Source organism: Carcharhinus amblyrhynchos, chromosome 24 (assembly GCF_965287045.1).
Source record: "Carcharhinus amblyrhynchos chromosome 24, sCarAmb.v2.hapA, whole genome shotgun sequence".
Taxonomy (NCBI): domain Eukaryota; kingdom Metazoa; phylum Chordata; class Chondrichthyes; order Carcharhiniformes; family Carcharhinidae; genus Carcharhinus; species Carcharhinus amblyrhynchos.
In genome coordinates, this window is record NC_137347.1 from 7,147,667 (window position 1) to 7,164,599 (window position 16,933).

General features: G+C 42.7%; 1 protein-coding gene across 5 annotated transcripts in view; it reads right to left on the bottom strand.

Annotated features, from left to right (window-relative positions):
* Positions 1–16,933, bottom strand: part of stk40 (serine/threonine kinase 40) — a 71,680-nt gene that overhangs the window by 23,484 nt on the left and 31,263 nt on the right. For all 5 annotated transcript variants that reach the window (XM_080211180.1, XM_080211178.1, XM_080211182.1 and 2 more), the window contains exon 7: positions 344–459. In XM_080211180.1, the coding sequence (XP_080067306.1) occupies positions 344–459 (116 nt within the window). The remainder of the gene's footprint in view (positions 1–343; positions 460–16,933) is intronic.

The window sequence follows — 16,933 nt, forward strand, 5'->3', positions numbered from 1 at the left end:
AGGGATCATAATTTGAAAATGCAGCCATATTACAGCACAAAATGCAATGAAGATCTGTCTTCAACTCAAAGAAATAATATTTGTACTTCATCATATTCCCCATGGCTGCTGTACCTCTCAATGCAGCAGCTAAATATGGTTCCTCCACAGAAACACTTCACTGGAAGCTGAAAGAATTGGACAACAGGAAAAAACAGTGGGTGTAGAGACTAGAGAAGGTTTTCCTGTCTCACGTCACCGTACACAGTAAACACTGATGCAGGAACACGGGCAGCCTTAAAAACTGCAACCCGCCCACTCCCTGCCAACAGTCCTTAGTCATCAGACAGAGCTGGGAACTCACCACTCAGTACATCAGGGCTGATGTAGGCAGGGCTCCCCCGTTGATCTTTCAGTAAATCATCCTCGCTAACTAGATGCTTTCCAAGGCAGAAGTTAGTGATGGTGATTCTGTGGGTCCTGTGGACAAAAGAAAACAACTGAGCGTGCATCAAATTTAGTGTTTTAAAGCAGTGAAGGTGAAGAGAAAGGAGATCAGAACAGCTCACTTTCCAATTTGCTGCCTTTAAACAGGCCGTCAAATTAGCCCATCAGCATCAAACTCAATCTTTATTTCTGCAACTGAGGTTATTTTACACGTCCACAATCAGCTTCACAAACAGAATTATATCCTAAAGTGACAATATGCAATTCCATGTCGCATTATTCCAATGACCCTTGTGCTGGATCATGAGGAAGGGGCTGGAAGTCAGAAAGGTGTTGAAATGTTTGTCTCCTCAATCAATCATGCATTGTCACAACCATTATCCCATCTTCTCAAATAGTGTGACAAAAGGCACAGCCACTAATCCTTTGAAGAGACTTGTAATAATGCTCTAAAATTACCAGTACACTTTATCAGCTAATCCTGTGGCAGGCAATCTCCAATCTCCAGCACAATTTAATGGTGGAATAAAATATACAAATCCTCTGACTTACCTCTACCTTGAAATTCAGCCATTAGCAAGACTTGAGTTCATTACTAACAATAAGCGGCAAGGAATTTCTAGATCAGTAGGGACTCGTAAACCACTTATCCCTTGAATTCTTAAGATATTTGACAGGAGACAAAAGTTGAAGTTCACACAGAATTGTCGGTTCTTCCGCCAATCATTCCAACATCTGACACTGGTAAAGATTGTCTATATTGGCTCCCAGTCCAGCTATGCCTTGATTTTACAATTCTCCTCATCTTGAAATCCCTCCATGGTAGTGACTCTTATGTGCAACCCTCTCCAGCATTACAATTTTTGAACCTCTGCACTAGTCTAATTTTAACCTCTTGCACATCCCTAACGTTCACACTCTACCATTCATGGTCATGCAACAAGCAGCTGCCTTGACCCTAAATGATGAAATACCTTTTCTAAGTTTCCAGCTCTATTCTTCTACATGCTCCATAAAAACATAATTCGATCAAACTTTTGGTCATCTGTCCTAGCATCTCACATAGCTCAGTATCAAATTTTGTCTGAATGTTCCTATGAAACCCTTAGGACGTTTTGCTACATAAAAATGCACAATGCAAATGCATGTTTTGAGGAGGCCTTTGAAAGTGAAGTGAGATTAAGGAGGTGGAAGTTTCAGGAAAAGAATTCCATAGCCCAAGGGATTCTTGAAGCTTTCGCAACTGATGATGCAACGGAAGAACTTGGGGAACAAAATAACAAAGGTTGCCAACATCAGAAAACTCCACAGAGACAGCTGGAACATAGAATCCCTACAGAGCAGGAGACGGCTATTCAGGCCATCGAGCCTGCACTGACAATAATCCCACCCAGGCCCTAAAACCACATATTTACCCTCCTAATCCCCTGACACTAGGGTTAATTTAGCGCAGCCAATCAACCTTACCCACACATCTTTGGAGTGTGGGAGGAAACTGGAGCACCCAGAGGAGACCCACGCAGACTTGGGGAGAACGTCCAAACTGCACACATACAGTTACCGAAGGCTGGAATCGAACCTGCGTCCTTGGCTCTTTGAGGCAGCAGTGCTAACCATCTGCCACCGTGCCAACCTTGGGGCTCAATGAGCAGATGGAGAGTAAAGCAAAGCCAAAATAAATTCCTAAACTCGTAGACAACCTGATATCAGTCGATACAGAACAGAAAATTAATGAGGAAAATGGTGGACAAGTAAAATTTAGTACAGGAGTAATGCTGGGGTGTAAGTGAGTTGAGTATTGGATTTGCTAAGAGTCTGTCTGGTTGGTGTAGTGTTTGTAGAAGCTACAAAGCTTGGAAGTGGCAACGGCATTGACGAATAAACGTTACCAAAAGCAGTAAGACACACATGGAGACAGCTGAAACTAAGGTAGAAACAGATGATCTTAGTGAAGGATAGATTACGGAGCTTGAAATTTAGCTCAAAAAGAACAAGAGTAAGCACAGCCTGAAAGAAGTCACAGTGCAGATATTCTGGTATCCATACCCAACTTTCAAACAAGCAGTGGCTAAGGGGCAGCAAATAAATGAGAAGGTTGGAGAAAAGCCACAATAATGATCGAGAGGGCTGGAAATGGGGCCATTGCAACCAATAGCCAGGGCAAACAGTGAAACCACGTGTGGGTCACATCACAAAGGAGAAGCGATGACAGAAAGCAAAGCAGCACACTTCAATTAACACTGGCTGAGCAGCATAAGAAGGATTAATAACCTATTGTTTCCAAGGGTGTTTCCAATGCTGCAAACAGGAGCAAAACTAAGCTAAAAAACTGAGATAGGACCACAAAATTAGGTGGCAATGATATTTCCCTGGATTGTAGCACTAAGGGAGACACTGGGAATTGAATTACAGCAGTTTTGAAGGAGGAGGGAATCCAATGTTGTGGTTATTGAGAAGACTGGCAGTCTTCCATTAAAGTGCAGGCAACACCCAGAAATCTGTACCCTAGAATGAGTCAGTGCCTTCAGGAAATGAGGACTTTTAATTCTTTCCATCGTTTGGCTTCTTAAATACAAATACTCAATTCTAAGTACACTGACCAGATTATTAGCTACAGATAGATGTTTGCCTGAACCATCTGATCAAATCAAGATCAACAAAATGTGTCCAAGGTCTAGAAAAGCACAGCTCACCCTTAGTTGAACCGCCTGCAACAATTTTTGATGCAATTTGATTTTAGTGGAGGGAGCATGCTTTCTTATAACAATCCTGAAAAAGTTCATTTATCACAATTCTGCAAAAAATACAAGGACGCATGTGTGGTCTTCTCTTATTCTCAGAATGAGAACACAAGTTAAGAATGGCCATCACCAGGCCTTCTAATCCTTCTCACATGCCCTCCCAGCTGAAAGAATAGTTCACCATTTTATGTGTGAACTTTTAGGAGATTCTTGACAAAGGGTCTGCATCTGAAATGTTAAGTCAGTTTGCCCTTTCAAAAGTGAAGTATTTCCAGCACATTGCCAAAAGTGCGCACTCCCAAACAGCAATACGCATATAGTTTCTAAGGTCCCTTTTCATAAGGGTGTTCTCTGCAGCAAGTCACTAACTAAGCCTGAAAAAAAAAATCAAGGGACTGAATTAATCTTCAAGAGGGGAATTTCAGATGCTTCCGAGACAAGGAATGCTGTGAAATTTTAAGAATGCAGAGATAATGACCTTCTCTTTGCATTTAAATTAAAATATATATTCCATTTATTTTTACACTGTGGCGTGACTAATCAGATTAAGATAATTCTGAAGCTGGACTTTCCTTTCCAAAACGTGAAAGAGAGAAATCAGCAGTCCTTGAATTCCAATTTAGAAGGAAGGTGACAAGGAAAATTCACTCCGCTAGGTCGCAAAATGCATTCAGTCAGCCTGGAGTGAAGATGAATTACTGAATAACTCGCATGTGCTGGTACAAGGTAATTCTGATTTAGTTAAAACACTTCTGCTGTAGCATTGCTTAGAGAGTCTGGAACAGGTACACAGCACTGAGCAACTGAAACCACAGATGGCTGCAATTAAACAAATGTATGACTCACCTGCCAGCAATGCCCTACCACAAAAACAACTAGCACCAAGTATAGACCAACAGCCTGAAGCTAAATTTGTATTTCCAAACATGACTCTGGTGTAGATTAGGGAAATGATAAACACATATGCAAGAGATTTCATTAACTATGCATTCTGGAGGGATCACTGCGGAATAGAAGGAACTATACTTTAGCAGTGGTGGACTCCACAACCCCACCTATTTATGTTCTCTTTGCAGCAAAATGATGTATTATTAGAACAAAGAAAATTACAGGAACAGGCCCTTCGGCCCTCCAAGCCTGCACCGACCATGCTGCCCGACTTAACCAAAACCCCCTACCCTTCCAAGGGCCATCTCTCTCTATTCCCATCCTGTATTTGTCAAGGCACCTCTTGAAAGTCACACTGTATCTGCTTCCACTACCTCCCCCAGCAACGAGTTCCAGGCACCCACCACCCTCTAAAAAATCTGCCCCTTACATCACCTTTAAAACTTGCCCCTTGTACCTTAAAGCTGTGCCTCCTCTTTTTGACTCTTCCACCCTGGGAAAAAGCTTCGAACTATCCATTCTGTCCCTGCCTCTTATAATGTTGTACACTTCTATCAGGTCGCCCCTCAACCTCTGTAGCTCCAGTGAGAACACACCAAGATTCTCCAACCTCTCTTCATAGCTACTGCCCTCCATACCAGGCAACATCCTGGTAAATCTTTTCTGTACCCTCTCTAAAGCATCCACATCTTTCTGGCAGTGTGGTATTGTTCCCTACAGGTTGGCTGAATAATCAGTCGAGGTGGAAGACCCAATGGAAAGTCCAGCAGATGTTTACTTCTGCAACTAACTAACTGTGACTAGCCTCAAAGAAACCCGAGTAGGTTTCATTGGTACCAGGTCATTTGCACCTCTGATCATTTATCAAAGTCGAAGGGAGGTGTACAGGATAAAAGAACCATAATTCAGGTTTCAACCAGAAACCATTGCATCTTTGTATCACCTACACACTGAAGGTCTTTCTTTTTGGGGAGAGGCTACATGTACAAAGGGTGAGTCTACTTAAGCAGTTTAAGTCACAATTCATACAACCACAGTAATTTGTGACACATATTTAACATTTAAGACACAAGTCAAACAGGACAAATCCAACTCCAGAACACTCGAGCTGTGCTCAGCCAGAGTTACAAGTGCACAGCCTAGAAATTCTAAAATGTACCTTAATGCAATTCATTTAAGGCTTGGTGTGCCCGAATCGAAAAGTTATTATATATAGACACTGTAATGTAAGTGACAGACACAAGACTTCTAAAATGAGAAATTCTAACTTTAGATCAACAGATCAGCGATTTCAGTTTGGGGGTGGGGAAAGGGGAGAAGTTCAAGCAGGAAGAAATGAAAAAGGAACTGCAATTGGAATGACATCACTCCACATAAGCAATGTCACATTTTCCAGTCACCAGGCTATCCCTGATTTATGTGCAGGTTTTCAAAAACAAAAAAATTGCTGTGGTGCACGAGTACATTTACACTTAACCTGAACCATGCACACAAGGTTTGATCCCTGGTCAATGCTGAGGTAGCATGCTTCAACCAGTGGGGTTGGCAGAATTAGTCCATGTGCCAAGCCTAAGGCAACAATGCAACATGCACGCATGGTTTCTTAACTGCTTGCTAAACGTGACTCAAATTGTCAACTGAGATTTAAACTTGTATTCTCTGGATTTCTGGCCCAATAGATAAGTGCTCCTATTTAAAAGTCCAGGTATTCATGACAGAAACCAACTTGGCTACGACAGCCCCTACACTTAACACTCCTGCTAATATCTCACCACCTGGCTCATGCATAAAGAATGAGCACATAGGTAAGGTACTACAGACCTGCTGCTACGCAGAAGGACAAGGTTATGGGTTCAAGTCCCACTCTAGGGACTGAGCACAAAAATCAAAGCCAACACGACAGCACAGTAGTGAAGGAATACTGCACTGGCAGAGGGTTGTCTTTTGCAATGTCATGTCTACCCCCTCGGGTGGATGTAAAGATCTCACACTACTTCAAAGAAGAGTAACCAAATTATGCCCCCTGTCTTGGCCAATATTCATCCCTCAATCAATATTGCAGAGACAGGTTTTCTGATAACTATCATATTGCTATTTGTGGGAGCTTGCTATGCACAAATTGGGTGCCATGTTTGTGTTAGAACAGCAAATAGACTTCAAAATTATCTGACTGGCTGTAAACCATCTTGGGTTGTGCATTGGTTAAGAAAGGTGTTATGTCGAATACTGGCCCGTTGAGTCTGCACTGACTCTCCAAAGGGGTATCACACCGAGACCTTCCCCTCTACCCCATCCCCATTATCCCCATGCATTTACAATGGCCAATCCACCCAACCTGCACAGCAAGCGATTTCCTCTTTTCTTTAACATCCCCTAACAAGAGTCTTTAGGGCCTAGGGGTTAAAAGCTTCGAGGTCAGATTTGTTATTTAGTAATAAACTGCAAGATTAGATACTTGGTGCATTCTTCATTCAGCAAATGTAGCACATTACATTTTGTATTTGTTCAGATATGGTTAAAAAAACTCCAGCAGCGTGCGAACATTAATGATTCCTAATGATGAACGGCCAATAAGATCACAAATTATGTTGTGTCTATTTTCTCCTTGTACAGGTATATTCAAAGTTACTTCTGAATTGTTTGTTTAAACTTGAAGGTCTGAAAATTTGGAATGTCATTATGAAATTACACACGTTTTTCTGCAATTCTCACCTCTTCTACTGCCTTTACCACTCCATCCCTCCGCTAACATCCTAAGGAAGTCAACAGTCCAATGCATGTATACCTCCAGATACACTGACTGTCTTATTCCCCCTCCAGGCCACATCCTTGAACAACATTGAAGTAGGATCTTTCCTTGCAATGTATCCACTGGTAAACACTAAGCAGTCTCACAACACCAGGTTATTAAAGTCCAACAGGTTTATTTGGTAGCACAAACCACAAGTACACGCGCCCACTAGTAAAGCAATGCTTAAGGAAAATCCAGAAAATCTCAGTAGGATCAAAAGGTGCCAAAAGGCACTATTTTGTTCAAAATGCTTTGAAATATTACAAGAGAAGGCTCTGGAAGCTTCCAGCTCATGGGCCCACCCAATGAACTAAAGCACAAACATGCTGTGATGACAATAAAAACACTCAGAGTAAAAGCACATCACTGAGGGAGCTATGCAATTAACCACTGCACATTTGTATTTCTGGAACCTGCTCTTGAATGCATCCCAAAATCTCTTTCAAAGTCCTACTTGACATGAATTGAGGCACTCTTTTACTTCATATCTCCTGTTTAAGGGACACGGTAAGATCCCAACCCTGCAATCCAACGACTAACCTGTTCAAGTACTTGTAACAGGAACCAACTCACCCTCACGTACTCCTAACTTTAAAAAGGGGAGACGTTTCCGGGGTTCCTCAGCAGCAGAGAGTAAATGTGGTATCACAATGAGCCAGACATATTAGTAAGGTTTGCATTACCTGCTTCAGAAACCCCACTCACTCGACCACCAGTGTAATACAGAGTTTCTTCCCCCATCCCCAATTAATTATTGGAATCTGGACTTCAACCAGTCAAGCGAACATTTATTGCCCATCCCTACTTTCCTCAAGAAAATGGTAGCAGTGTTGATACAATTGAGTGGCAAGATGGTTATTTGTGAGGGAAATTAAGAGTCATTGACGTGGGACTGGGATCATATATTAGCCAGACCAAGCATGTAAAAACGTATCCTTCTCTCTTCAGGCATGGGTTAATCAGTTGGGTTTTTAAACATAATCCCAACAGCAATTTTTAAAAAAGCCTTAATTAAAATTTTCAATCTGCCCTACTGGGTCTTGGAACTCAGTTTCACTGGATTATTAGTCCACTAATAACCACTCCCACTAGAGAGTGTTAGTAACAAGAGTCAGTTTGGCTATGCTAACCCACACACTTAAGATGCCTGCAAATACTCAACATCTGGCTCACACATGAAGAAAAGATACAAGACACCATCAGGCTGTTGATGCACATAGAACTAAGTCACCTAACGGCTGACTATGGCTTGAGGTCAGTTTGCGGGGTGGGGGGGGGGGGGGGGGGGGGGGGGGTGGGGTAGGAGAGAGAGAGGAGAAGCAGCTTCCCAAAAAGGGCATGTTTGTTATTTATTTATATCATGGTTGGAGCTCAACCCCAGGATGCCCAGCATTTTGCAGTCTCTCTCAAAGAACTCCTGGATGTCTGGTTAAAGGAAAAGAAAATATCACATTGGCGTAGTAGAGACAGTTCTTCTGAAGCAGTGATTATTTTTATTAGTTACGGGCATGAATACATCATGATGGAATTTCCACCTTAAAAATCATGGGGAGCAAATACCTATCTTGCAATAGATGATATTGTGGTATGAGAAACTTAAACAGAAACAACTGCTACATTGACTAGCCTTAACAGCATTCAAAACCTGCACGTAGCCAGAACGTATAGAATTGCTTTCATTCCACACATATCTGGAACAACTTTTCAAAATAAAAGCAACACTTAACGCTACAGGAGAAACAAGCTACAGACAAACACCATGAGAGTGAACTATGACACACAAAACGTATACAACACAAAAGGCTTTTCAATCATGCGCTGTCTTATCACACAAGGTAAGACAGACTGTCAAATTGCTGGTGTGACTTAAAGAAAAGTACATATCAATATTTCACTACTGCCTACAATTTGCCAACAGCTTAAACAAAATGCAAACTATTGAAGCAAGCCAGACTCACGTCCTTGTATCACTTCAGAAGTAGGAACATTTGGTGCACAGCACGCTTTTCCCTGCATCTGAAAGTTTACAAGCACAAGTGGGAGGTGGCAGTAGGCAACAAATAGGACACACACACACACACACACACACACACACACACACACACACACACACACAGGGTAAGACACTTGCTGCTTTAATTGCTCCCTGTGCTGCATTATCCAGGGTTATAAATATGAGCAAGCCTTCTCTTGCGTCAGCACAATTTAAACTGGATGAGTCACCCAAGCCATGGTTCCTCTGGCAAGTGACTATTGTTTGCTTGTAGTGAAGGGTTCCGAGAGCCTCTCCCTTTGCACAGTAGCAAGAACTTTAACCCTTCAACTACCAAGCTTCTTTTCCCTGTCTTTCCCAACCACATCTTACCACACAGACAACGTATGGTGAACTACAACGCTGAACCATGGAGCGAGACATGCACATCAATAAGGAACAAAAATCAGATGCAGCGAGTAATTTTTCTTCATTTTAAGAACTATATAACAGCCACAGTAAAGGTTACAAAAATTTTAACCACTGTTTGTTAAATTGAAATGATTGGTATCAAACCACCCCAAGTTTAAAAAAAACATGTCAGTGTACACTGGTTTTAACCATTGTAGACAGACATTATTTCCCTTTTCCCTTTAAATTAGATTATGTGTAATAGCACTACGCAGTTCACTGCTAACTAAAACTGAATAATTTACTGATCCTGTATTGTGAAAAGAAACATTGTCAGATTAAATATTTATGAAAATGGAAGTGGTAAGGTCCTTAAAATATAAAATAGCATAAAACAAGGTGGTTATGGTCATTTAATTTCAAAAATGAAGAATTTCACAATAAAAATTATAAGCGTTCCATGTAAACACTCAATTATTCTGAATCCAAGCATTTCTTCCTCTCACTGATCACCAGATGTCAAGCGAACAATCAGAGCAACCAATCAAGCAGCATTCCTAAGCCACCAAAAGTACAGTACAGTCATAGAATCCTACAGTGCAGAAAGAGGCCATTCAGCCCATCACATCTGCACTGAAAACAATCCCACCCAGGCCATACCCCCATAACCCTGTGCATTTATCCTACCCTATGGTACGGGGCAATTTATCATGGCCAATCCACCAAACTCGCATATATTTGGACAGTGGGAGGAAACCAGACACCTGGAGGAAGCCCATGCAGACACAGGGAGAATGCGCAAACTCCACATCGTGACCCAAGCTGGGAATTGAACCTGGGTTCCCTGGCATTGTGAGTCAGCAGTGCTAACCACTGTGCCACCATGGCATCCCTGAACAGTACAAAGAACAAAGAACAACCCAGCACGGGAAACAGGCCCTTCGGCCCAACGAGCCCACGCCGCCGCATCACCCTACACCTATTCTACCCTGCATGTCTACGAATGGAACCCCTAACTTAGCCAGATTCAGGGGAGAATAGTGTCAATTTGGTAAAACCAATCAGCCTAAGAGCACATCTTTGGGGTGTGGGAGGAAACCAGAGCGCCCGGAGGAAACCCACGCAACCACAGGGAGAATGCGCAAACTCCCACAGACACAGGCCCAAATCCATGTATCTGCACAGCTAGCAGTGCTAGTCACCGAGCTGTTGCGGCGCCCGTCTACCGGTCCAGGATCAAGCACACACACCGACACAAAGTACTAGGCCACTCCCGGAACTTCCAAGAGCAGCCCACGCACAACCCACCGTGTGCATGCCCCTCGTTTGACACGAGGTGGACCTCCACCTGCGAAATAAAAAGACAAAAACGTTAATCTTACAAGCCTGCTTTTCTGGTGTCTCCCGAGGTTCTAACCTTATTTAATAGCCCCTACCATAACCCTCCATCCTCGTTTCACTCATGTGTCTATCTAACTGAACCTTAAACGAGTCCAACGTTCCTGCCTCCACCACCCTACTCGGTAGCGCGTTCCATACCCCCACAACTCTCTGCGTAAAGAACCTTCCTCTCACTTCCAAATTATACCTCTCCCCCCTCACCCTTAAATCATACCTCTCGTGTTTGTACCCAGTCTTGGGAGCAGTCTCTCACTATTAACTCTATCTATTCCCTTCAGTATCTTATATACCTCTATCATGTCCCCCCTCAATCTCCGTCTTTCCAAGGGGAATAGTCCCAGTTTCTCCAACCTTTCCTCGTAACCCAGCCCCTCCATGCCAGGCAACATCCTGGTAAACCTCCTTTGCACCCTTTCCAGAGACTCCACGTCCTTCCGGTAGTAAGGTGACCAGAACTGGACGCAGTACTCCAAATGCGGTCTAACCAACGTTCTGTACAACTGAAGCATTAGACGGCAGCTTTTATACTCTATACCCCTTCCTATAAAGGCTAACATTCCATAAGCCTTCCTAACAACCTTCTCCACTTGTGACACAACCTTCATGGATTTGTGAACCTGCACTCCCAGGTCCCTCTGTATGTCTATACTCCTAATCTGTCTACCTTTTATCACATAGCTCCTCTCTGCATTATTCCTTCCAAAATACATCACCTGGCATTTGTCAGGATTAAATTCCATCTGCCACCTATCTGCCCAATGCACCAACCTATCTATATCCTGTTGTATCACCTGACAATCCAGTTCAGTACCCGCCAACCCTGCCATCTTGGTGTCATCAGCAAACTTGCTGATCACACCACCTACACTCTCTTCCAAGTCATTTATGTATACTACAAAGAGGAGGTCCCAGTACTGAGCCCTGTGGCACACCACTGGTCACTGGCCTCCAGCCCGACAAGGTCCCCTCCACAACTACCCTCTGTCTCCTATTACCCAGCCAGTTCTCAATCCACCTAGCTACCTGGCCTCGTATCCCATGCGCCTTAACCTTTTCTACCAGCCTACCATGAGGGACTTTGTCAAACGCCTTACTGAAATCCATATAGATGACATCAACGGCTCTCCCATCGTCAACCGTTTTTGTCACCTCCTCAAAGAATTCCACCAGATTCTTAAGGCAAGACCTCCCTCTAACAAAGCCATGTTGCGTATCCCTAATCAGATCGCAACACTCCAAATGCTCATACATCCTACCCCTAAGTATTTTTTCCATTAATTTCCCTACCACCGATGTCAAACTCACCGGTCTATAATTTCCAGGGTTATCCCTACTACCTTTTTTGAACAGCGGTACCACATTTGCTACCCTCCAGTCCTCTGTTCAGTAGTTCAGATCATATTAAAAAAAACTCAAAATTTCTGGCCTATAGTCTCTTTAAGCCAGCTTCAAAAGGTTTTCTTGTCGATGGAACGGCAAAACTTGCAAGTTGAAAACATATGTCCATCCCATGGTTAAGCAGAAAAGGAGGGAAAAGCATCTCCCAGTCTGACTTAAGGACTTGCATATATGTTACACAGGACACTTTCAGTCCCAAGCTGAACCTGGTTGATTTCAGCTTGCTGTCTACAAGCATGACTAGAGATCTTAAGGCAGGCTTCATGGCTATACCAACACAAAGGAAAATAATAAAACCTGAAAATTTTCCAACAGTCATTAACTGCAAGTCCTAACCCTAACTCTAATTAAATACCAAGGTTACTTTTGCTTGTTTCATCTTTTCTTTTCCTCCTGTCTGACAGACACAAACAGCAATTCAGCGCGGTACAGGATAGTTTCTCTACAATGGAGACTGATGAAGATTCGCAGAAGATCAGATTTAAACGTTGGTCCAAAAGGATGGTGTAGGTGACAACCTACAATTATGGAATTGAGCAGCTGGTGCAGTGTTACAACGTATACATACAAAGCACAGAATTTTGCAGCTCTTCCACCACTGGGATCTTCCAGTCCCGCCAAAGTCAATGTGTTTTGAATCATTTGCTGCATTTCCTGGCCCTGCCCCCCCTGCCATTCACAGTTTCTAGTACAATAACTAATTATTTTGTTTATAAACACAAATTGCTTGGCTTAAAGAGCAAAATTACTTGCCCAGCAGTAGATATCCTAGAATCTGCATTAATCTTGTGATTTATCTCTGCAAACAATGGCAAAGCTCTCTTGTATATCAGCACTCTTGTTCACTACCTCATCTGTAAAGGTCACACATACAATATATCAGGTGTAAAAGGATGAAAAATTAGAAAAATTATTTGAACTGGAAAGACTTTTACCACAATTTTTGATACTTGGAACAAATGAAAATCAACATCTCAAGAAATGAGCTGATACCGTTTAGACAAGTACGATATCAACATTGCCTAGTGATGACTTAAAAATCATAATCGCAATCCCTCTCTAAAGCTATGTCTAAAAGCTTTAGCTGGTGCAATCACACTAAACAGTACAAGTCCAACAGTAACACCACATACTGTTGCAGTATTAGAGTGACTTCCCAGCAGGCTGAGCTCTGATCTTCTTCTGCAGAAGAAACAGCCTACAAAATCCTGGCTGCAGGCAAGGATGTGCTGCATTACAACATGCAAATGGCTCATTTAAATCACAAAACCTCACAAACACGAATATTCCTTCTACTTGTTAATCAAAATGATTATGGTGGTGAGTGTGGATTCTACAGAAGACTAGAAGCTGTTCTCTTCATGCTTTTATAGAAAACTCTCATGACCCACTGACATTCTACAAAACTGTTGAGTGCATGCTCACTAATGGAGAGTCCCTCAAACATCAGAGTAGTACAGCAGTATTAGCCTCCATTATGCAGCCTATTGTGGGCAGTAATGCCGTGGTTTTTCAAAGGCAGGACATTTATAGATTTAAAAACCCACAAAGAGAGTTCATTTTTTTCTTTAATTTTAGCCACAAAGCTGGTTTTCCTTGGAATGGAAGATTTACAGAAGTGTGTGTACATATATAAAGAACAGGGAGGGAAACCAAGTGGGAGGCAAATTTGCATACAGGATTGGAGAGCACAAAACATGGACTAACACGCACAAATAGCAAAAGATGATGGAGATGGTTATTGGAAGTCAATCTTCTCAGTCCCTGGACATTGGTGCAGGAATTTCTTAAGGGCAGGTACGAGGCACAAGCATCTTCAGCGCTTCATCAATGACCTCCCCTTCATCACAAGGTCAGAAGTGGGGACACTCTCTGACGATTGCATAATTTTAACACTATTCAGAATTCCTCAAGCACTGAAGTAGCTTTGTCCATATGCAGCAAGATCTGGACAATATTCAGGCTTGGGTAAGTAAGTGACAGGTAACATCCACACCACACAAGTACCAGACAATGACCATCTCCAACTGGAGAAAATCTAACCATCACTGCTCGGCATTCAATGGCATTATCATTGCTGAAACCCCCACTATCAACAGCCTGGACATTATAATTGGCCAGCAACTGAACTGGATTAGCCATATAAATAATGTAGTTACAAGAGCAGGTCAGAAACTCAGAATTCTATGGAAAGTAACTCACCTCCTGACTCCTCAAGGTTTGTCCATAAGACACACGTCTGGTGTTTGATGGCGTGCTGCCCAATTGCCTGGGTGAGTGCGGCTCCAACAACATTCAAGGTGGTCAACACCATTCAAGAAAAAGCAGTTCATTTGTTTGGCACCCCATCCACCACCTTTGACATTCACTTCCTCCACCACTGACACGCAGGGTGAAACACTTACAAGATATGATGCAGCAATTCACCACTGTTCCTTTGGCAGCACCTTCCAAACCCGTGACCTCTACCATCTAGAAGGACAAGGGCAGTAACATATGGAAACACCATCACCAGAAGGTTCCCCAACCAGATCAGACACCAGTCCAATTTGGAACTATTTTGCTATTCCTTCGCTGTTGTTGAATCCAAATCCTGGAACTCCCTCCCTACCAGCACTATGGGTGTACCTACACCACATGGACTGCAGTGATTCAAGTAGGCAGCTCACCATCACTCTCTCAAGGGTAGTTAGTGATGGGCAATAAACATTGGCCTAGCCAGCAATTCCCACAACCCATGAGCAAATTTTAAAAAGCTCAACAACACTGGTACACTAGTTAGCAACAACTCCAAAACATCTGCTCCTTGATGAATTTAATGAGGTTATCACTCCAAGTGACCCCGCATTTACCACTTTATCCGGCAGCTCATTCCACAGGCATACATGGGGAGGTAATAAATTGGATTAGACACTGGCTCAATGGAAGAAGCCAGAGAGTGGTTGTGGAGGATTGCTTCTCTGAGTGGAGGCCTGTGACTAGGGGTATGTCGCAGGGATCGGTGTTGGGTCCATTGCTGTTTGTCATCTATATCAATGATCTGGATGATAATGTGGTAAACTGGATCAGCAAATGTGCTGATGATACAAAGATTGAAGGTGTAGTGGACAGTGAGGAAGGTTTTCAAAGCTTGCAAAGGGATTTGGATCAACTAGAAGAATAGGCTGAAAAATGGCAAATGGAATTTAATGCAGACAAGTGTGAGATATTGCACTTTGGAAAGACAAACCGAAGTAGAACGTACAGGTTAAATGGTAGGACTCTGAAGAGTGCAGTTGAACAGAGGGATCTGGAAATACAAGTACAGAATTCCCTAAAAGTGATGTCACAGGTGGATAGGATTGTAAAGAGTGCTTTTGGTACATTGGCCTTTATAAATCGGAGTGTCAGGTACAGAAGTTGGACTGTTATGGTACCGTTGTATATAGCATTGGTGAGGCCGAATTTAGAGTATTATGCACAGCTTTGGTCACCTAGTTACAGGAAGGATGTAAATAAGGCTGAAAGAGTGCAGAGAAGGTTCACAAGGATGTTGCCAGGACTTGAGAAGCTGAGTTACAGAGAGAAATTGAATAGGTTAGGACTTCATTCCCTGCAGCGTAGAAGAATGAGAGGAGATTTGATAGAGTTGTATAAGATTTTGATGGGTATAGATAGTGAATGCAAGCAGGTTTTTTCCACTGAGGCTAGAGGAGAAAAAAAAAACCAGTGGGCATGGGTTAAGGGTGAAAGGAGAAAAGTTTAAAGGGAACATTGGGAGGGGGCTTCTTCACGCAGAGAGTGCTGGGAGTGTGGAATGAACTGCCAGATGAAGTGGTAAATACGGGGTCACTTTTAATATTTAAGAGAACCTTGGATGGGTTCATGGATGAGAGGGGTGTGGAGGAATATGGTCCAAGTGCAAGTCAGTGGGACTAGGCAAAAAATGGTTCGACACAAACAAGGAGGGCCAAAAGGCCTGTTTCTGAGCTGTAATTTTCCATGGTTTCTAAGTTACTGAAACTTCACCAGTACAGCAACTTAAATGCAACCCAAGTGCAACAACTTGTTTTCAATCTTTTCAAAATTGTCAGCAAATTAAGATGTGATTCTGAATTGTGCAGTGATGAATGGTATGCAGCGCTGAAGGTACAACGGTCATGAGCTTTTCTATTAATGTTCAGATATTTCCAACTTGAATTGATGAGGCTTGAAGACTGTAATTAAACTGCTCTTTTCAAGGATTTAGCAAGCAATGCAACATTGTTGACTACAGTTTTTTTTTGCATCCACATTCCAGCCAAACAAAGAGTTTGGATATGGAGATGGTAAGAAAAGGGCAGCAAGAGGAAAGGGATTATGGTGCCAGGGCAAATCAAACATCAATCCCAATATAAGAATAAAGTCATTCATATTTGTTGAGCTGAAGAGGCTTTTTTGGTTAAGTTGCTGACACACACAAGCAACTAGCAGCGAATACCAATCATTACAATCTTTTCCCTTTGGTAAGAACATATGCATAGATTTTTGTGCAGCATGATGGCACAGTGGTCTCACAGCACTAGGGACCTGGATTCAATTTCAACCTTGGGTCAGTGTGTGGAATTTGCACATTTTCCCCGTGTCTGTGTGGGTTTCCTTCCAGTGCCCCAGTTTCCTCCCACACTCCAAAGATGTGTAGTTAGCTGGACTGGCCACGCTAAATTGCCCCTTAGTGACTGGGGGATGAACAGGATAAATGTATCAGGTTACAGGGATAGGATGTAGGTGGGATTGTTGCTGATGAAGGCTGGATGGGCTAAATGGCCTCCTCCTGCGCGATATGGATTTTATGAGGGCATCAAGTAGGAAGTGAGAACACAAGACAAAAGAGAGACAGATGTTTTAAATGAAATAATAAAAATGTTAGTTTCCTTTCAGGCAGCC